At 42.8% G+C, this 20,876-nt stretch overlaps 2 protein-coding genes and 1 non-coding gene across 3 annotated transcripts; 2 read left to right on the top strand and 1 right to left on the bottom strand.

The window, feature by feature from the left end:
• Nucleotides 1-292: 292 nt before the first annotated feature.
• Nucleotides 293-13,148, bottom strand: leng8 (leukocyte receptor cluster (LRC) member 8). Its single transcript, XM_031576331.2, has 15 exons — nt 12,774-13,148; nt 10,878-11,016; nt 10,540-10,737; nt 10,243-10,317; nt 9,688-10,105; nt 9,279-9,450; nt 8,550-8,720; nt 8,195-8,431; nt 7,686-7,844; nt 7,169-7,460; nt 6,763-6,864; nt 6,607-6,675; nt 6,348-6,477; nt 5,827-6,034; nt 293-5,633 (listed from the first exon to the last, which is right to left on the bottom strand). Exons 1-15 carry the CDS (start codon nt 12,812-12,814, stop codon nt 5,471-5,473), a joined length of 2,574 nt encoding a protein of 857 aa, XP_031432191.1. The 5' UTR covers nt 12,815-13,148; the 3' UTR covers nt 293-5,470.
• A 1,282-nt stretch (nt 13,149-14,430) lies between these two features.
• On the top strand, nt 14,431-14,558 carry LOC116222571. Its single transcript, XR_004164732.1, has one exon. It is a non-coding gene; the product is annotated as a U6atac minor spliceosomal RNA (small nuclear RNA).
• Nucleotides 14,559-16,000: 1,442 nt separating this feature from the next.
• On the top strand, nt 16,001-19,593 carry cdc42ep5 (CDC42 effector protein (Rho GTPase binding) 5). Its single transcript, XM_012821396.3, has 2 exons — nt 16,001-16,178; nt 17,226-19,593. The coding sequence occupies exon 2, from the start codon at nt 17,231-17,233 to the stop codon at nt 18,167-18,169; it is 939 nt and encodes a 312-aa protein (XP_012676850.2). The 5' UTR covers nt 16,001-16,178; nt 17,226-17,230; the 3' UTR covers nt 18,170-19,593.
• Nucleotides 19,594-20,876: the final 1,283 nt, after the last annotated feature.

Genomic DNA, 20,876 nt, shown 5'->3' with positions numbered 1-20,876 from the left:
CTCTTTGGACAACTTTCTCTTGTAATAAATTGGGTTATTACATTTCAGTTTTCAAAACCTAGTAATATCCCATTTATACAATATCTCCTTACAACACCAGGAAACAATGTTCAAAATTCACATTTCCAGTACACCATCAACCCTTGATTTGTCCTTACAGACCGGCCACCAAGCCCTCTAATTTGGACAGGTGTCAATACGATCTAGCCCCACACACAAACACACACACACCTTAATTCAGTAATGATGTGTACAGCTGAGTGTTGGATGCAATTACAAAGACAACACTAAATATGTTCTAAATTTCCTTTATTTCTTATTTTTGAAGAACGTAAGTACATATGTACAGTACATTAATATTTACAAAAAACAGCAAGAAAAAATATCCAAATAAGGAGGAGGATCAAAGGAGTTAGACATACATGTTTCCCCGTGGGAATAAGAACATCCTCACGAGTTCCATGGAGTCAGCTGCAAGAGAAACGGGACCAAAGCAGCACAAATGCCATACTTACTACTGAGAGAATGTGCTAGTAGTACCAACATACAGTTCAGCAAAGACTACTCAACACATACTCCACAGAGTGGAAGGAGAGGGAGGAGAGGAAAGGAAAGATGATAGCACACAGGCTCAAAATCAGCATGAAGACAGAGAAAGAATGAGGAAGTAACAGAAAGCAAGAAAGAGAAAAAAAAAATGGGGCGAAGAAAGGGACACGGACAAGAACATTCACATGACTAGGCATGCCGGTTAAGATGCTTGGCCAAAACTACTAACAAAACACCGCTGAGCAGGAAAAAAAAAAAGGGGGGGGGACAACGTGGAAGAATGGGGTTAAAACAGTGATGACAGGGGCCGAAAGAAGCTTCACCTAAATCTCCAGGGAGGATCAGTGCTGTTAGTCAATGGCAGATGGATTAATTTCACCATGTTGACAGCAATAATGGCATGAAAGAGGGAAATACAAAAGGTACTGAATGTAAGCATTTCACCGAGGGGTAAAAAAATAAAACAGATAAAACAGTGGGCAAGGCTGGGTAAGAACAGTGGGTCTGTTCCAAATGCATTAGAATCGTGTTTAGCTGGGGAGTGGCAGACTGACGGAGTTAATGTCACAGAGCACAATTACAGACAACAACCAACTACAGAAAATAAATAAAAAGCTATATTTCTGACATTCTGCCAACAGAAAATAAAGAGGAGCTTCTGAGTAATTAAATGTAGCTTATCATGATAAAAGGAAACATCTCAACTTTAACATCTGTAGAGTTACTGCATGTCCAGATCCATTGCGTTTCTAAAAAACCAAATCAATGTCTTCATTTCCTTTAACTTAGTGAAGTTCACCACTTAATATTTTAACTTCTCAATTAAGCTAGTTACTGTATTAACTAATGAACTAACAAGAATGGCAAAATACTACCAGAAGGGCTGGGCAAAAAAAAAAGAAAGAAAGAAAACCAAACAATGGATGCAGATATTTCTGAACAAACAGTAAACCCCTTGTCAGATTGAAAGAAAACACACACATTGGGAAATTAATAGATTTATAGTGAGAGTATTCCTTAGTTTAAATCCATGTCTTGAAGCTACAGGTAAACAACAGTAGCTGGCTGTTAACTGGCAGTCTTGGTTACTGACTGGCTAGGAGAATGTAGTGTTTTAGTTGGAAATGAGATAAAAACACAACACAGACAGTTGATGGCTAACATTAACCAAAACTCAATCTTCACGTGCAGAGGCATTTATTGATTAGGCTGAGAACATGGCAGAGACATAAGCTGTTGGTGCAAGTCTTCCAGTGCCCACCGCTTTCTCCAGTTTTCACCGCATTCTCCCCCTTTAATTTCAGAACCTCCTTCTGCTCCCAAAATGCAGAAAACTGCAGAGACAGAACAATCTTGTAGTCAGTAAAACATCAGGGAAAATGGATGGGAGAGAGAAAAGAACACAGATAGAGAAAAGGGTAGAAGCCATAAGACAAGAACACAGAGTACAACTATCTTTGCAATGCACTCACATTTCAAATGTACAATGAAAACAAAAGAAAAGAAAAACAACATAACTGCTCCTGCAAAGTTACACAATATTGATGGGTATGTTTTCCTAACAAAAAAATACCCCCAAAAGAAACGAGTACTACTCCCAATTTGTGTCATTGTGACAAAATTGTCTCATGGATCAAATGCCACCAAGGTAGGTAGGGACAGAAATAGTTCAAGTCTTTTCCAAACGCATTCTCATTGTGTTACTTATCAAGGAGTGATTTTTTTTTTCTTTTCAGTGACTGCCATTTGCACTCAACATGGAGATGAATGGATCAGGATGGAACAATCCACCAACACATCTGTGTAATTATCAAATGCATCTAGACAGAGAGAAGCAACAGCAGGTGCTTGTTTGGTAGCATTAAACCAAATCTTTCTCTTGCCAGTCTGTGAACCATACCTTAAAACTCAAAGCTCCTAAAGTTTGATGGATAATCAAGAAATCAACAGATACCATGAGAGCCTCTATTAAACTAGAAAAAAAGAAAGAGAAACGCTTACAGAAAGGATCAGGTATAGAATAACAAGCGGAGTGATATGGAATGTCTCGGTGGCATTACAGACGCGGGTGAGGGGTGACAGCATGCTACTAAACAAAGCTAGCTTTTTTTAAAAGGACAAGAAAAAGATTTGGTTTATTGAGGAAAAACAATACTTTATTACAATCCCTGTAAAGAAAAGTTAGTCTGTTGGGTGGCATTATTTGCTAGGCGTACTGCAGGTTGACCTCTAGTCAACATTATTCATGAGGGGCAGGATCAGCTTTGACTGTATTACCGTTTCAACACTCACTGAGACCTGTCACATGAGTCATCTACAGGCTGCCTGGAGCCCTAGCAAGCACAATCTCTGTTTGGTACTTCAGACCAGCAGCAGCTCAGCCATCTCTGTTCATCATTACTGACAATGAAATATGAAGCCTGAGATGAACTGTTTACTTTACACCAAAAAGAGAGCAGCTGCGTCTGGGCTGACACACCAAAGCACAGATTGTTACTTCATTCTGCTTCACACATACACTTACCCACTAAAAAAAAAAAAAGAGAAGAAAAAAGTACAAATTAAAATACGAAAAGAAAGAAAATGTAAAGAAAAACATTCTGTACACTATTTACACTTCTACAGCCTGTGGAGAGGGGGTTGCGACAGTCCGAATCTACGTGGCCAACAATGCTGTTGGCAACATGGCACTGAATGAAAGATGAACTATGGGTGAGGGACACATTTAAAGCTTCAGACCCAATTGACCAGCAGATTGTTTACAGCTCATTAACATTCTTAAAAGAAACACTGTCCAGAATTCACCAAAATAATCTCAAATAAGCAAAATAGACAAACCACTACAACCTTACTTCATGAGAAACTGACAAGATCAAAATGTTAAATGTTGGATAACAACACTGGTCTTTACACACTCTTCTCTGAGCCTGAACCAGTCTACCCATAATTAATCCTGCATCCAGAGACAGATATTTTGGTGTAAGACTAGGTCCAGTATTCTGGTCTTCTGAATTAATCAATTTTACTGAATGCAAAAATGTATCAGGTTTTAATTTAGAAAATATTGTTTTAAGACTGGCAAGCGTTAATACTGCATTTTCCTTGTGGGCAACATTTAGACTCTGAAAACAGTTAAACATTTGATTAGAAATTCTGACAGTGTGCATACGCAAACAAGTTTAAAAACAGCACGAGCACATCAGAATACTTGCTGCGTCATCATCCATTCCTCTCCTTTCAGCCAGCACAGTCCCTTTTTCTCTTACCAGACATGCACACGTGATCAGCCTTTGGACATGGGGGAGGTGTTATGTGTAGCAGCAGCACATACATACAAACCCAAAGCCTTCCAGCTTGTGCCTGGATCTGGAACAACCACCATCTGGGCGAGTGGTGGCCTGGTGATGGACAGCAGCTACCGGCACCCGCACCAGCACACAGGGGTGAACCACGCCTGGGGCCATCTGGGTAATGGCGGGGCTGGTAGCCTGGAGGCCGCCATCATGGAGAGCCGCGGCCGTCAACTGCCACGGGGGAACTATCGGGCAGCTGCCACTTCCGAAGGGCGGCAAGCGACATCCATCTTCTACATGGGTGGAAAACTTGGGCTGCCATCTTAACGCGAGGGGTGGAGATAAGCCTGAACACACTGGCTAGGACTGTGGCCTACGACGACTTGCAGCAGGTCGAGGGTGGGCGAAGAACTGCTCCTAAATGATTGCGGCATCGGTAAGGGCTTTAAGCATAAGTGGCCGGGTGGCTGCGTGTGTGCGAGCATGTGAACGGGGGGAAGTTGTCCCCGTAACAAAGGGCACACTTCATCCATTACAAAGTCAATGCCTAGCACCAGCTGTGTGACACGGCTACACTAGCTCACTTTAATTAGGGGAGTGGGAGGTGGATGAGCGAGTGATCAACACCAAATTTCCTCAAGCTGTGATCCCTGGTGACTGGGTGGAGAAGAGGCTCTTGCACCAGGCATGGCCCACTAGCACCAGGGGCTAGCTTCAAGCCTCTTGGCTTTCTCAGTCAACAAACAGCTTCACAGGGCAGAGGAATTGGGGGGGGGGCGCGGGGGGGCACAGTGGAGGGGAGGGTGAGAAAAGACGATATCCCCCCCACACCCCATCATTACATGGCGTTGGGTACACTGCAGACATCCCTGACGGGGTGTGTGGGGCAGGTTAGGGCATACAAACCACCATCTTCTTCACACGGGCTCCTGGACTGCTGCTGGAGATCCCTGCAAGCACTGTGGGGCAAGAGTGTAAGTCTCTTTAGGCTGGACACATGGACCACATCGCCAACAGGAAACAGGACATGGATTTCACCAGAACTCTTCTCTTGAGCTTTTCTTTCTTTGGGCTTTGGAGGACTTTTGTCTTCTCTTGAGCTTTGAGGCTGCTGGCTTGAGGGGGGAAGAAAAAAACATGAGAACAAAACACTGTTAGCTTAGTGATAGTTTTTCTAGGAGGGCTGTGACCTGGGGGACCCTGAGACTACCCTGCCTCTGGCTGCCTGTCTGCTGGGCTGACCTCGTGTACAAGCTCTAAGACTGGGAGAACTTGAGTGTTCTTGAGTGCATGGGCCTATGCTATGCTCATCAGTCTGAGTGGGTCACTGTGAGTATATGAAGTCACTGCTGTCAGGGAGTGTCCTATGATTCCTCTTAGCAATAATGAAGGTGTCTGATGTATCTAAGATGTTGGCAGGTGAGAGCTAGGTTTTGTCTATACCATTCTAACAATGATGATGAAGAGTCTGTCTAACCATAGCTCTGTGTGTACTTGTGTGTGAGACTACGTCCCTCCAGGCTTAGGCAGTGCTGAACTAGGTCCCTTTTATAGCCTTGCCATCTCTTCTTGTGAAAGCGCTCTTATTCCCCCCCTCCCAGGATCCCATTCCCCAAAAGCCCCCTAGATCAGGAAGCAGCCACACAGGGAAAACTGGCTTTGCAGTCTATCATAGTGGGGTCAGAGAGCAGGTAAGACACCCCAAGACTCGTCAGAAAGGCCTGGCATGTGTCTAAAGAATCAAAGGCCAGGCTAGACTGGACATACTCCACCGGTACTGTGGGTCTGAATCTGTAGAAAAGAAAAAACAGGGGGAGGGGAAAGGGTTGAGAGAGGACAAGAAAGAAAAGTTTAGCCTCTGAGGATTACGAACATTTCCAAAGCCAGTACAAATATGGTCATTTTAATCCACTTCAACTGGTTTCCTTAATATGCCCTAAACCAGAAGTTTTGAGTAAAATCAGATTCTCCTTGCTTCACTCACGTTTTGAGTATGGCTACGAGTGCCAGCTTCCTCTCTCTTTCTAAAAACTTGTCGATGAGGTAAGGCGCCATGCGCGGGGCTTTCCGGTAGAGCAGGAAGAAGCGGTGGTAGTTTCCTAGGGCCCAGGCAGCACGGAGCGCTAGAGCATGAGACACATAAGAGTCCTCTCGTAGAGCAGGGGTCAGGGTCACCAGTTCAGTCGTCAGGTCTGAGGGTCAAACACACACGTCGAATTAAAGGATGTGAAAATTACACTTAACACCTCACAAATGGAGGCTGAACATTTCTAAGACAAGGTTTTTTTTTTTTTTTTTTAGAGTGACCAAGCAGTCATAATGGCCTTTCTTGTATGAGGTATATCAGCAATGGGAAGACCAAAGCACAACAAACTGCCTGCTGGGAAATGCCCAGATGCTCCAATAACCTTTCCAGCAACTGTGAGCTAATATGAGGAAAACTGCGACAACTTGAAATCCACACAAGTAAGAGCCGGTATTTAGCCAACGGTGTGACCGGCATACCTCCAGAGTTTCTCGTGAAGATATAGTAGAGCAGGCGGTAGGCAGTAAACTCTCCCAGGTTCTCCGAAGGGCAGTCCTTGTAGAGAGCCTTCAGCTGCGTCTGGCACTGGTTGAACTCCTCGTGGTCACCCTGATGAGAAAGAACACCACACGCATTAGCGCCGCCCCCACCAAAATGACTCACTGGCCCAGTATCCCGTCTGTCTGTTTGTATTTTAGATGCATCCTGGCTTGAGAGTTGGTTTCTGATCAGTCCTACCTTCTCGAGGGCGATGCGGGCGTGGGTTTCGTAGACCTCGACAGTGAAGTCTGTCCTCACACCCTGAACCTAAAGGCAGACAGAACAATGAGTCAGACATGAGGTGGTGCATTAAGGGACTCAGATGAGGCTGACTGTGTGGAGCAGGAGACTCACTGTGAGGTCCTGTCGAATGGACTTCATCTGTTCACAGGCATACTGGTAATCCTGTTTAGTCTTCCAGTGGGCTTTTACTGCAGGCAAAGACCTTCTCAGAACCTGAAGAGGAAAACACAACATGATCATTACAAAAGAGGGAAGAAAGGCTCCATCTTTTTTTAGTTTTTATGATAAATAAAAAGAACAGAAGTGACAAGGGCTCTGATTTGAAGTCAAACACCTACCATGTGCCTATTTATATTCCCCAAGCTCAAGCAAATGACACAAGATGCACACTACCACCCCTACAAACTTTGTATGTCGTTTCACATACATTGTGGTTGCAAATCTATGAATTATCTGTCTCATACGACTTACTAAACCACACCGAGGCTGGCCATGAGGTGTCCAGCTCTTGACTTACCGACACAGGTCTGACGGTGGAGGGGTCTGGGGCGCAGGTGAGGCGCAGGTAGATTTTGGTGATGTCCTGGCAGGTGCCCACAATTGGGCAGTCCTCCCAGCTGAGTCCCTCCTGAGTGGCGTTGGGCATATCTATGGAGTTGATGTTCAGCACCAGTGGCTCTGAGCGCAGTTTGGATTGGAAGCGTGCTGCACGGCTCTGCTTCTTGGCCTCCCGCATGGGGTCATGGAAGTCCAGGCCAGCGTTCCCGCCTTTCCGCTTCTTGCCCATCCCAGTGGAGTCATCATTGTTTCTGGGAAGAGAAACAGATGGCAATAAGGTTTTTTTTTTTTTTTTTAAACTTGTGGAAAAGCGCTCCACTCATGGACTAAAATTGTGAATAAGATTAAGGGCACAAATAGCTTGTCTAGCAAGTTCATTCTAATGACTTGCGCAATTTCATTTTACACCACAAACAAACCATGTGAATTAATTTAAGATATAATTCATCCAACATGGCTTCAGCACATGTTCTTACCTCCTTCCTCTGTTGGCTCTCCCTCCTCTTCCTCTTCCTCTATCGCCACCTCGGCCCCGATCCCGATCATTTCCGCGACCTCGCCCACCTTTCTGGTTCCGGCGGGAGATTTGCGGCCGGTCGCTGGAAAAGCTGCTGTCAGACTGGGAATCTGAGTCACTAAGGGGAGAGGAAGCAAATGTGTAAGTGTCCCGGACATCTTCACAATACACAACGCAAATCTAGTTATTAGCTTATCTGACGTTATGAATATATCCATATGGGCTTGCAAATTAACTGTGCCTAAATACTAAAATGATCATATTCCTGTATTCTACTCTTCAATAAGATTTATGTTAGCATTGACATACTTTTTAACCACATCAGTTGGTGAGCGTATATACACATACACTGAAAGAACTGTATTTGTGTACACGATGACCATCTCCTAAACCATAAGCATTGCTAATGGTTGAGCCAGTCAGTCTAGAATCACAGAATAAGAGTTTCCCCCTCTCTTCCTCACTCACCTGCGTCTGCGTCGGTCTCCCCTGTCTCGGTCACGATGGCGACCGTGTGAGGGGGAGGGCGACCGGGAGGAGGAGCGCGAGGAGCTGGAGGAGGGGCTTCTCTGGGTGAACACATTCCTGTAGTGCCCCAGACGGGCTGCGGCCCCACGACCTCGTGTGGCTCCACCTCTGCCCATGGACATGTCCTGGTTGCGCTGAGGGGTCACGGCCTCCCAGCGGGACTGCTTGGTCTTCAGCCTGCCAGAGAAATACAATACAGCAATTCAACAAACAAAAAAGAACAAAACAATGCAAAAAAAAATAAAAAGTCACATAACAATGAATGGGAACAGCCAATGTTGTGGAGGGGACTCACTCTGGCAGCGGCTCTCTGGTCCAGTCAATAGTGTAGGCTGAGCCGTCCTGCAGGCGATTCTGCAGGACCTCCTTCAGCGTTCTCTCAGTGCGGTCCTTGTCCTCCTCGGACTCACAGGCAGTGAAGCAGCGCTGCACGTACTCCTTCATGGCCTGGGGCCAGTCCTGAGGCCTTCAGAGGGACAAGAAAGAAGTTACAAAACCTGCCCTTCTGCTGACATTCTGCTGTCCTTTGTAAGCCAGATGTCTCTCCACTACGATACCAAATGTGTGACAACTGATGAGTAAGAATAAATATATCACTGAACTAACCTCTCAATGATTTTTTTTGCACTTAAAATGGACCAAGGTCCACAACTGCCCTCTGATTACATAAACCTCATCAACTGACTTGTGTCCAGATAACAAACCCCCTGGTCACTTAACGACACAGCAAGAGGATATCTGTGTGAGCGGGATAATCTTTGTTCTTGTGCAGCAGGTTATGACAAGACAACAGACCTGCTGATGTCTACCGTTTTGATTTCAAAACAAGGTTTGTACTGTTGGCAGACATGCTTGATCTGAATAGAACTGCATATTGTACCCTTTCAGAAACAGAAGGGCTGGCCTGACAACAGTGAACAGACATGTTAGAAGTCTGGGCTTGAAAAGTTGTTTCTGCTTGCCTTTACTCCTTCAAATCCAAAACACACCTCCTAATCTCACTACAGCTTCTGCACACACCCACCCTTTCTGAACACCTCCTGCAGCTGTGGCCGTGACCGCAGTAGTAACTGACGCAACCGTTCCCGTGGCGGCAGCCAATGCCGGGTCTTGTTCGCCTGCCGGGAAGTTCTGATCGGTCAAAGCGTATGGGCGTTTTTGAATGTTGAACTTAACTGCTCCAGCTCCAGGAGACTCTGCAGACAACAGAGGGGGAATGTCAACCACAGCACACGAGAGACTACAACCCAGTAATCAAATGAAGTATGTGCATTCTTTTCACACCAAGTAAGGTCAAACTAGTAATCAACGTAAGACTATGTTTACCATGAAACCACCCAGGAAAGAAAACCTACACACTACAACAACTGATACCTAGCATTTTAAGTCCATTATATTCAATATATTATGCTCAGCGTGATATCAATACTCACGTTTCATTCGCTGCCAGAGTGGCTGTCCTCCTTTGATGACATTATTAAGATTGTTGGGCTTCTTGGCTCCTTCACCCCTTCCTGCGCCTCCGTACGGTCCTGGTTGGGGGGCCTGCTGCTGTGTGTTTGGCTGGGAGGCCTGGTAGCCCTGGCCCTGGTAGCCCTGGCCATAGCGAGGCTGGTTGTGGTTGTAGTTCCCTTGGTAGGGCATGGCTCCGTTGGGAGTGTAAGGGGATTGGGACGGTGGTTGAGGGTACTGGGAGTTGGGAGGAGGGGGGGCAGTAGGGGGTGGAGGGGGAGGGGGCTTGTCTGAGTTGGTAGGGCTTTGAGGAGGGGGCTGGGGGGCAGAGGGCAGAGGGGGCTGGGGCTGGGAAGGGTAACTGGAAGACTGGTCTTCCATCATGGGCATGACAGGAGGCTTGTGTAGACAATAGAACAAAGAAAGGGAAATGAGCAAACCCGTTAACATAGAGAGCATGTAAACTTTGAAATCATATTGTATGTCTTCCATTACAAGAACCAGTTTAGAAACTGATGCTAAAGACTAACTGTTACCTGTCCAGCTGGGGTGGTGGGTGGCTGGTACGGCCCGGGAACACCATACTGACCTTGAGGATAACCTCCACCATACTGAAGAAAGGAAAGCACAGACACTTCAGACACAGTTCTGAATCAAATGGAGAATCATCTGATTTATGTGATTTAATTCTTCGAATGTAAAATCTACCAAGTAAGGATACTTTGTAAAAACTGACTGAAAATACAGGACTATTAGCAAATTAAACCCAGAACATGATTTATGGCAAACAGGGAAATAACCATAATCATTTAGATATGCACACACACACTTACCGGAGCCATGGGAGGGTAGTAGTAGTTGTATGGGTATGTATACCCGCCGTACTGCTGCTGCTGCTGCTGCTGCTGCTGCTGCTGGTTCTGTTGGTACCACTGGAAATACTGTTGCTGCTGTTGTTGTTGTTGCTGCTGCTGTTGTTGTTGCTGCTGAAGTGCAGCTGGATCAGTTGCAGAGGGCTGATACTGCCCAGCCTAAAACACACCAAACATAACACAAAAGTCAGCCTAGACATTGACATTCACAGCTTAGATATAAGAACTAGAAGATTAACCAAACCAACATGAACCACAATGAATATGACAAAAAACATTGAAGCCATTGGTTCCCTCACCTGTACGTTTGGGCGGTTTGCCTGAGCGGCTTTAGTTGTTTTCTGGCTCTTACTGATGGAGGCCAGGGCCTGCCTGGCCTTCTCCCACTCTGGGTTCTCATGTACAGGGGTGTCTGTGCCTGGGGCACCAGAAAATGGCCTAAACAGTGGCAGAAAACAAGGTTTACAAAAACCTACCCATCAAAGTACACAGCAATCAGAAGGCATTGTACAAACTGAAAAAGCAATATCACGTCATAGAAATTCTGTAAAAGGCTGTCCTTCAATCATGTAGCAGTATACATGACCGGCTATATAAATGCTTCATTAGCATGAGACAAAGCTGGTGATGAATTTGTATGTGAAATAAGGTGTGCCTATATAATAGTGTTGCTAATTTCACATCATTCTAATTTCATAGTACTTTACCAGTGTCTAGCCAGGTTGTATATATTTACTTTCAATTTTAAGTGAGCCAAACAGAGATTTGTAGTACCAACTACACTGGTACGGCAAGTGGTGCCAAGTAAACTGTTTAGGTACTCTGTTTCTTTCCGGGATATATCTGAAAATTCCGGTGAACTCAACTTCTTATTATATCCACGTAGAGAGAATTGGGTATTCAGGAAAAGGTTACTTATGTGCTACAGACAACATAAACTGTAGTCTGAAAATGTTTACATTAACTTACAGCAACCCCAGCAATCACTTTAAAAATCTTGGATTATACAAAAAACTAAATATTACATTAATCTAAATCAGTAATGAAAAAACATGCTCCTCCATATTAGAGTTTTCCTATTACTTGAAAAATGGTGAACACATCAATGCATTGACATGTGAATGGGACACAATCCTGTGGCATAACTATGCGTTTAAAAACACACTGCTCTTTTTTGGATCAGGTCTCCCTTGTTCAAAAAGACTGGGGAAGCAGGTTTACATTCTGTTTAACGGGCGAGCCTGGTATGTGCTTGGTACCCACCCAATGATACACATTGATGTCCACGAGATTTTGACGTGACATTGATAAGATTTGGACATGATCTAGGGTCGTTTGTAATAAGTTGTGTCTTAAGTTAAGATATGACTGAAACACGTAAATGAAGAGGATATGTGTAAAGCAAATGTAGAACTGCTAAATTAGACCTGTACATCAAATAGACTAGTTAACGTCAAAATAGAAAACGGGCAGTGTCCCTATAGGTAAATTAATTATTTTAACTAGTAGATGTATTGATGATTCTACTTGTCAAAAGGAAGTTTTAACTTAGCTGTCAAAAAATAGGGTACGTCTGGACCTTAATACGATAAATTAATTCTTAACGACTCCGCTCATTTTTCCTATGAATTACAGGCGTTATATTGCTTTGTTTACATAATATGCTAAAACAAAACGCCATCGGGGCAAAGTACACTTAACAAGGTCAACACCGACGTAACGCCATTACCCTAAACGAGGTAACTTAATGCTAGAGATATTTCTGTAACGTTAGTACAAATTCCTTAGCTAGCTAGCTTCAGCAACATGCACTCCCTAACGTTATTCCTTTCCTTTATAGCATACATTACGTGCCTAGCACTTACTTTAGTAGCTTATTTACGAAGCAATAAGTGGGTTTATGAAGAAAACACGAAGATTATATTAGCCATGAGTAACAGGCCCTAGCATTTATCCTACAGTTGGTAATGACCGACAAACATGGCAAACTGTTATAGCAGGATGGCTAGCGTAATAAGCTAACGTTAGCTTGTAATGACGTTACATTGCAAGCCAATTTAACGTTGAGCTCAAGGTATGCATCTTACCCTTAGCTGCCTTTTAACTATGAAACACTGCATGTGACGTTAATGTGGTCCGTTTTACACCCATATAACTAAATACCATCAAGCATGAACAAAATACGGGGGTCATACCAGTTAGCTGGAGGTGCTGACTGCGTTGTATTCGCCGCCATTTCGCCACTAGCAAGTTAGCTAACTAGCCAGTTAGCTTGCTAAACCTAGCACTTGAGCTTTTTCAGTCTGACGACCTAAAAAACACTAGAAAAACAAACTGCACTTGAGACAGTTTATCTTTGAGTTTATCGAGTTAACCAAAACCTATGGGAATATCGAATTCATATATATATAATCGACTCCGTAACTGTTATCCGAGTGATGCCATCTTCTCAGCTCTTTTCGGGACGTAAACACAGAGGAAGATAGCTCTACAGCTTCGAATAACTGCACCATGAACAAAATGGTTGCTAAACGTGACGAGGAGCTTCGAGATCACTGTATCGAGGGTGCCTGTGGGCGTTCCTATCGATGGTTCCCATCGCTCCATCCAATGCTAGAACGGGTTTATTGTAGGATAGATAGAATGTTTTTTATGTTTCAAAGTAAAAACAGTTGGCAAGATCTGAAAGTATCTTAATGATGAGATTGTGTTTTGCTATTCGTTGTAGTACCAAGGCAGAGGTACTAACTTCTCACACGGGTTTGAGTGGAGTAGTCTTCACTGAATTAAAAAAATTAGGCTAGGCTTAGAATCTCTTCGAAACTAGTGAAACTATTTTCAAGTTGCCAAAGTGATATTCATGAAAAAAAAAATCACAAAATGACGTAAACTCATAATTAAAAATACGCACTACATGACAGTCATGTGAGTAAATATATTTTTGCATTAGAGATATATGAAGCAAACTGCAATGACGACCATTGCTGGGCCAGCTTTAGTTTGGGTCCAGATATTTAGTTCCATTAACGCAATAGCGATAGATATCATCATTTTGATTGACTTATTGATGCACAGCACACACCCTTTGCAACAGCCGTGCAACTTTCTAACAATTATTACTCCCATGTTTTTTTCCCCCCCAGCATCAGACTCCTCACTAACTCCCCTACAAATAGGGCCTACGTAATCAATCAATCAAACTTTATTTGTACGGCGCATTTCATACCAGGAGGTAACACAATGCGCCTCACGGGGGGAGACACAGATTTTCCTGAGATAAAAAAAAAACAGAAAAATATTAGAGCGAGTGATATGCGATATTAAAGAGGTATGTCTTAAGTGCACGTTTAAAGGTTTCAACCGTTTCAGCCATTCTAGGTATTCCGGCAGAGTATTCCAAAGGCTGGGGGCATAGAAACTAAAAGCTGCTTCTCTTTGTCCTGGCTTTTGGAACTGTTAGGAGTTCAGTGCCAGAAGACCTCAGGTATTTACTGGGTGTGTACCTTGAGAGCATGTCTGTTATATATTCAGGTGCATGACTATGGAGTGATTTATAGACTAGTAGGACAATCTTGAAATCTATTCTGAAACTAACAGGTAACCAGTGCAGTGATTTTGATCCTGGTGTGATGTGCGCCCTCCGTCTTGTTTTAATGAGGACTCGTGCTGCTGCATTCTGTATTGTTTGTAATTGATAATGGCTTTTTTTGGTAACACATTTGCTGATTATGAATCCAAATGCACATGTATCCATTAAATTCATTTGAAAACTCATCCCCTTCAGTAAAATTAAGTTTTAGGTTATGTCAGATGTCAATTTAACAATTCTAAGCATGACAGGTCTATTATTTTGTATTGTATGAAAGAAGAGAAGGTTAACACTCCCCTTCACAAGGTAAGAAGAGGTCCTAGTGGCCTACAACACATATATGGTTAAGGCACTGTCATGTACTCCATGGCATTTCTGAGCAATCTTTTGGTTGCATAGAGGTACAGTGGTTAGCGTCGCTGCCTTCTAAGCGGTTGACCTTGAGTCCTGACCATGGCAGGGTGTCTTTGTAAGTTGCCTTGGACAAAAGTGTCTGATAAATACCTGACCCTTTACCTTTATTATGATCTGTGCATGATAAAGAAAACAAGTACGTTACCCCCCTGTGGTCACAGCCATCTGAACAGAATCCTCAATGCATCGGCAGTAGTAAAGAAAGCTTGATTAACTGCATGTAACATAGTAGTTTTAGATCAAGCATGGCTCCTGCTATTCACATAAATTCCTTACATCTGAGCTCTTATCTAGCCCTTACTGTGCTTTCGTATTGTCAATAATACACTCTCTGTTTCTTTGTTTGGGTTTTTATCTGCATGTTTATTGTATGATTAAAATAGAGGATTATTCACACCATACCTTTCATACTAAGATGACGTTTCTCACACACACACAATACATACTTTTCTGCCTCAACCCCAATCCCCACACCAGCCTGTTTCCTGTCCAAACTCTCACAGCTGTAGACCCACTTCCAGGATGTATGTCTTAACTCAAATTCAATTCCTTAACTTTGGGCTATATAGATGACATAGGACCCACGGAACAGACAAAAAATACAGTACAGAAATATACATTACCATTAACAGACATAGAGAAAGAAAAGACAGACTGAGCGAGTGTTTGTGCATGTGTGTAAGAGAGTGAAAGAAGGGGTGGGAGGTGGGGGTATCCTGTATTGTTTTTGGCTGCTTTAACATATGGGAATACAAGGAATACTCTTGGTTCCCTTTCGGTCTTGGTGAAAGCTAGTCAACACTAAATGTTTATCTCAAAGCTTCACCCTTTTCATTCCATAATTCCACTTCAGTTCATTCTTTTTGTAGTCAACTAACTTGCCCTGGGCATCTGAGGGTTATGTGTGCATCTGAGGGTAGGCCTACCTCTTTGAAATATACATATTTCCATCCTTTATCATTGTCTGAGTAGAAGTGGAAATATGTCCCAGTGACTCCTGCCAACTGAGAAGAACGCAGAGGAGGCTGCTAAAATAGTTAGAAGAAAAAAGTTCGAGTTAGTTTGAATAAAAGGTCAAATACAGACCTACACAGTGTTTACCCATAGAAATGGTTGAACAGGAGAGCAATGTTGACAGACAGCGTTCCATACTATGACGTTATTTGTAGTTGGTAAAGCACGCGTGCAATAAAAAGCAGACATCGTATTCTTTTTAGTGTGAAAGAAAAGGGTAAGGCTAAACTTATTTCTTAAGCATAAACAATTCAGCCATGAATGCTGTTTCAGGAAGAAGATAACTATGGACGTTCTGGTAGCCTTAATAAATTCGAATTTGTCGTTTTGCCTTGCAGTGCATTCACCAACATCTGCCGTCTGCTCTCGTAGCCTAGCCTACGTAGTACTCTTTCCCTCACTCCCTAGGAAAGGCGCGTCACTTCCTTGCCCATCCCAGTGGGGAAAAAAAAAGAAATATTAGAAAGAAGCAAACGACGTTTGGAAAGAGCGAGAAAAGAACGTAAAGATAGGGTAAGAAGGCCAGATGAAAAGCAGGATAGAGAGGAGGGCGGAAGCGAATCACAAACATAAACACAGAAAAGTAAGTTAACTTATTTGGCTTTTGAAAAATTCCTATCTCAAAGTTGACCAAAGAGGTCAACTTCTTTCAATATTTCTATTTTCCACTGTCGTCTTTCCGACGGGACAGGCTGTAGCCTTAATGCTGCAGATTCGCATTTAAGATATGGGAGGGTGTGGGAGAGGGAATATTCGAATAAGGAAACGCTTGCCTAAATTTGGTGTAACTTTAAAAAAAAATAGTAGCCAGCGATATCTTTGTAAATACGGTTGGGTTGTCTTATCTTCTAAAACAGCCAACACCATAGCGAAATGAAAATATTCCACTTGGAACAGAAAGCCTATCGGTTTAATTCCAGTTGTTGTCTCCGAGATACCAGGATTATGTTTCCAGCTGTTGCTGTTGATTTATTTCTCAGGTAGCCAAGGTTCACTAAAATGGCGAATTCAGTACGCTAGTTCATTTTGTTGCATTCAGATCTTAGACTGTGTAGGCGATAGAATGATAACTTGTAACACTTTGTATCTTAAATTTTACTAGAACAGAAAGTTTTTTTGCATCTAAAGTTTTGACAGTGCCTGGCAGTTAAGAGACCGCATTCGACGTGCTTTAAATTGAAACCATACTCCTACTGATTTACCGTGTTATCACTGATTTAATCACACATTAATGCATCGTTTTATTTTATAACGACCCACTAAGAGCGCTTTCATATGGTTCCCTTGAAACTGTAGACGCTGATGCGCGGTTCACCCCTGGGGAAAGGTTTCAGAAGTATGTGCTGGCGTTGCATGCATATGTTTCACTTACAAGTCTGAGCATGGCAGCAGCTTACAGCGCAATTCGTTTCTCACACTTCTTGCGCAACTCTGATCTTAATTTTCATGTGCGTGTGTATGGTTTATGAGCTGTCAGCCCAAGTGATCTTTTGTGGATGTTTTCTCTGAATTCTCTGTAACAAAAACAAAAATCTCAAAGCAATTAGGCCTCATGTAAAATATTTACCGTACCAAGCTGTCAAATGATGCTCAACCAATCTCCTTCCCTCTCCTTCTCTTGTGAACACAGTTACCATGCCTCTCCATAAGTCTGCACGGGCGCGCTTAGACCCCACCATGATATCCGCCCCACTTGGGGATTTCCGCCACACCATGCACATTGGTCGGGGTGGTGATGCCTTTGGAGATACTTCCTTTCTTGCCACCCAAGGCTCCGCCTCAGCAGACTCCTCCAGCCCTGACCCAGCATCTACAGGGGCAACCACTGACTCTGAGGCACTTCTGAACCATGATTCACCAGATGGTAATTTTAACACCCCAGATTCATACAAGCTACAGCACTCAGAGTCTGTGTCATCATTTGACCTGGACCTGGATCTGGGACCCTCCATCATGGGGGATGTTCTGGGAGTGATGGATGGGTTGAGTTTGGACTCCAATTGGACTACAGCCAACAATGGGGATGAGGAGGAGGTCTTCAGTCCCAGCCAAGGCACCCTGGATATGGAGATGGCCGGAGTGGACTCGACTGTAAACTCAAAGAACGAAGTGAACGAGAAGAAGAGGATGGAGGGTGCAGATGGAGAAGAAAATGGAGAGAAGGGCCTGGATCAGTTAAACGATGAAAATGGATGGAAGGTAAAAGGCCTCAAGCCCAAAGTGAGGTTCAGCGAGAAAAGGGAGGAGATCATCGGTCAGTTGGATGAAGGAGACAGCCAGGAGGTGGAGGGTGAGGAGATGGAGTGCCCCAGCCCCACAGAAGTGGAGCATGAGGAAGATGGCATGGTGTCTCCTGAGAAGGTGTCAGGAGAAGCAGAGCCTGCCAATCACAGAGCTGAATCCCCACCGAGCTCCACCTCATCTCTCAGTTCCGAATATGAGGGAGTTGCCCCATTGGATAGAAGGAGGGAAAATGAGCAGCAGTCAGAGACAGATTCGGAAGAGGAAGGAGGAGTTGACGGCCAGCGTGGCTACACATTTGAGGATGAGTTTGATGATGAGATCGGCCTGTAAAATGTGAGGAGTTGATATCACAGGACCCAATCAGAGAGGAGATAGAGTAAGATCTCTGATGGGTTGTCAATCATGTACAGTATACTTGTCTAAACAACAAATTGCAAGAAAGGGAGATTTAACCAAAGCTTAGTTGAAAGTTCTCTGACACAGCAGCAATAACATTTTTTAAAAATCATAGTAACACTAAGTTTACAAACCAGTCTCTCCATAAACAGGATCTTGAAAGGACAGCATCTGAACAACTGAGAAAATACATTTGTATATTCAGGTTATTCCAGTAACTAAACATTAGATACATCAGCTGTTCTTGTTTCTCTTGTGTAGATATTGGAGCAGTCATATCAATACAAAATGATAAAAGTCTTACCTGTTGTTTTTAGAAAATTGTGACACAGTAACATTTCTCAGAGGGCAGTTTTGGGGCACTTTAGTTTCTTTCAGTGAACTGGAAGTTTCATGATCAATGCTCAGTGGAAAATACATGTGTAACAATTTAAACCATTCCAAACAAATAAAGATGCCTTAATAGTATTATAGTCATAGCATTTAAACCAAAGGTTAGTCTAGTTCTAAAGAAAAGAAAACGCATAATAAACATGTATAGTTTTATAGTATGCTATATTTGGTGCCTTGAAAAATGTTTTTTTTTTCTGTATTCTCCCATACTCTCTATTTTTGTACTGAAAGTTGCCTTGGTATATTGTACAAAGTGTGTGATGTGACAGAGTCCACCATTTAAAAGATGGACGCAGAGGGTAAAACTTTCTCATAATAGCAGGAATTATTTCTTGTGAATGCTGGAATGCTCCTGGGACATACCTGTGGGGCACTATAGGATAAACCTGTGTACATTCCTAGTGATTTACTTTGTCTTTCAAAACATAACCTTCATGGGTGAAATATGCTTTAATTGTGCTGAAAAGTTATTTTTAGTCAAACATTGTTTTGAGAGCAGTTTTATCCAAGTACATATCATTTTGGAAACTGTGAATGGTTTACACAATTGAACATTCTGGTGCGTATTGGCTCTGAAAGCGATCATTGTGACTCACCCTGAATCATCACTTTTATGCGAATGTAGTGTGTCGAGCTGTACAGAGGCTTTTGTGTGCCAACTCACCTCTCCCCAAAATCTGTACAAAACTTAGCCATTTTTAAGACAGTAAAACTGTTTAGCTTGGGTTCATAGTATGAAGTCAGATCAGGGCTTTGGTAACAATGTTAATATAAAATGTTATTTAATTTTTTTTTTCAGATCTGTTATATTGGCTAAATGGTGAGGCTGTGTTGTGTTTAAAGCTATATCAATGGCAAGGCTCTGTGTTGTTTAAAGCTCTATATTCTTGGTAACTCACCTAAACTTGTGATCTTCTAAAATCTGCCGGTTACATAAATAAATCTTTCTTGCTTCATAGCTATAACCATTTGTTTCCACATCCTTTTCAAGTTTATTTAAGATACAGTATAATCTATAGCGGCTTGCAAAAGTATTCAACCCCCATGAAAGTCAATACCATTTCCAGGTTTATTAAAGATACTTCCACATATTTTCCCAATCAGTATTTTCACTGCGAACACTTATGCTAGTATATTTCTAAAAGCGAAATAAGGTATTTCAATCACATAAAAATAAATCAACTTCAAACTAAAATAATCTGTTTGCATAAGTATTTAACACCTATATAAATACTAGGTAGAAAGCCCCTTTGCTGCAGTAACAGCCTTAAGTCTTTTGAAGCGAATCAGTACCAGCTTTGCACATTTGTTCTGCAGTGTTTTCCCCCATTTGTCTTCTTTAGAACACCTATGTTCATCGGATGGTGGTCCTGGACTGTACTGCCACAGATTCTCAGTAGGATGTTGATCAGGACTTAGAATATTTACTTTACTGTTTTTGAGCCACTCCAGTGTTGGTTTAGGATTGTGTCTTGGGTAATTGTCCTACTGGTAGGTAATCCCTCTCTCAAGCCTCAGTTTTAGTTCTCCATTCATTCTCCCAACCATTCTAAAAAGGTTTTCCAGATCCTGCAGATGACAAATATCCCCACACCTCCATACATGCTTCAATGTGGAGCTTCAAAAATAAACTATTCTCTTACCACCCTCCAGTACAGACCAGTTTTATGACAGATCTTACGATTGTGAACTCCTGCACCCTAATTCCAGCAACTGAACTTTGTAGATTTTTCAGGGTGATAGCTTGACCGTGGTGGCCTCCCTGAGCAGGTAATATCTTCCTTGGATACTTTGTATAGGGGACACCCTTTTCTACACAACATCTGGGTGGTGTGATGCAATTCCCAGTTTCTTCTTATGGATCCAGTGGTGCTCAGTTGGACATAAGAACACTTGGATATTTTCTTGGGGTCTTTTCCTCACTTAAACATTTGAATCACCTTGTCTCTTTAGTCATTTCCTGTTATTTCACATGGTAGATGACCCTTAGAGTGATTTTTATATCCAGAATGAGATCTGTACTTTGACCACTCAAAGGAAGTGATATTTATGAGTAGTTATGGTCAAATAAGTGGCACCTCTGTATCATTTGTGAATAATTTGTCATCCGACTGCCTTAATCTGGACCTCAAAAGCACAGGGGTTTGAATTTCAGTTTTTAATGTATTTATTTTAACGGAAGCAAAAAAATAAGTTATATTGTCTTTGGAAATGGTGATGACTTTCAGGGGGCTGGACTACTCATTGT

The sequence above is a fragment of the Clupea harengus genome, chromosome 11 (genome assembly GCF_900700415.2).
Source record: "Clupea harengus chromosome 11, Ch_v2.0.2, whole genome shotgun sequence".
NCBI lineage: Eukaryota > Metazoa > Chordata > Actinopteri > Clupeiformes > Clupeidae > Clupea > Clupea harengus.
Note: the sequence above shows the minus strand (reverse complement) of the source record. Positions and strands in the feature narration are given on the sequence as shown.

Excerpts from the sequence above, each read along its gene's own strand:
- leng8 (XM_031576331.2), bottom strand. The coding sequence starts at position 12,814 with ATGGCGGCGAATACAACGCAGTCAGCACCTCCAGCTAACTG. Across the intron at positions 10,738-10,877 it reads CAAACCGCCCAAACGTACAG|GCTGGGCAGTATCAGCCCTC; the intron begins GTGAGGGAACCA and ends GGTGTGTTTTAG. Across the intron at positions 10,106-10,242 it reads CCACCACCCCAGCTGGACAG|CCTCCTGTCATGCCCATGAT; the intron begins GTAACAGTTAGT and ends TGTCTACACAAG.
- cdc42ep5 (XM_012821396.3), top strand. The coding sequence starts at position 17,231 with ATGCCTCTCCATAAGTCTGCACGGGCGCGCTTAGACCCCACCATGATA.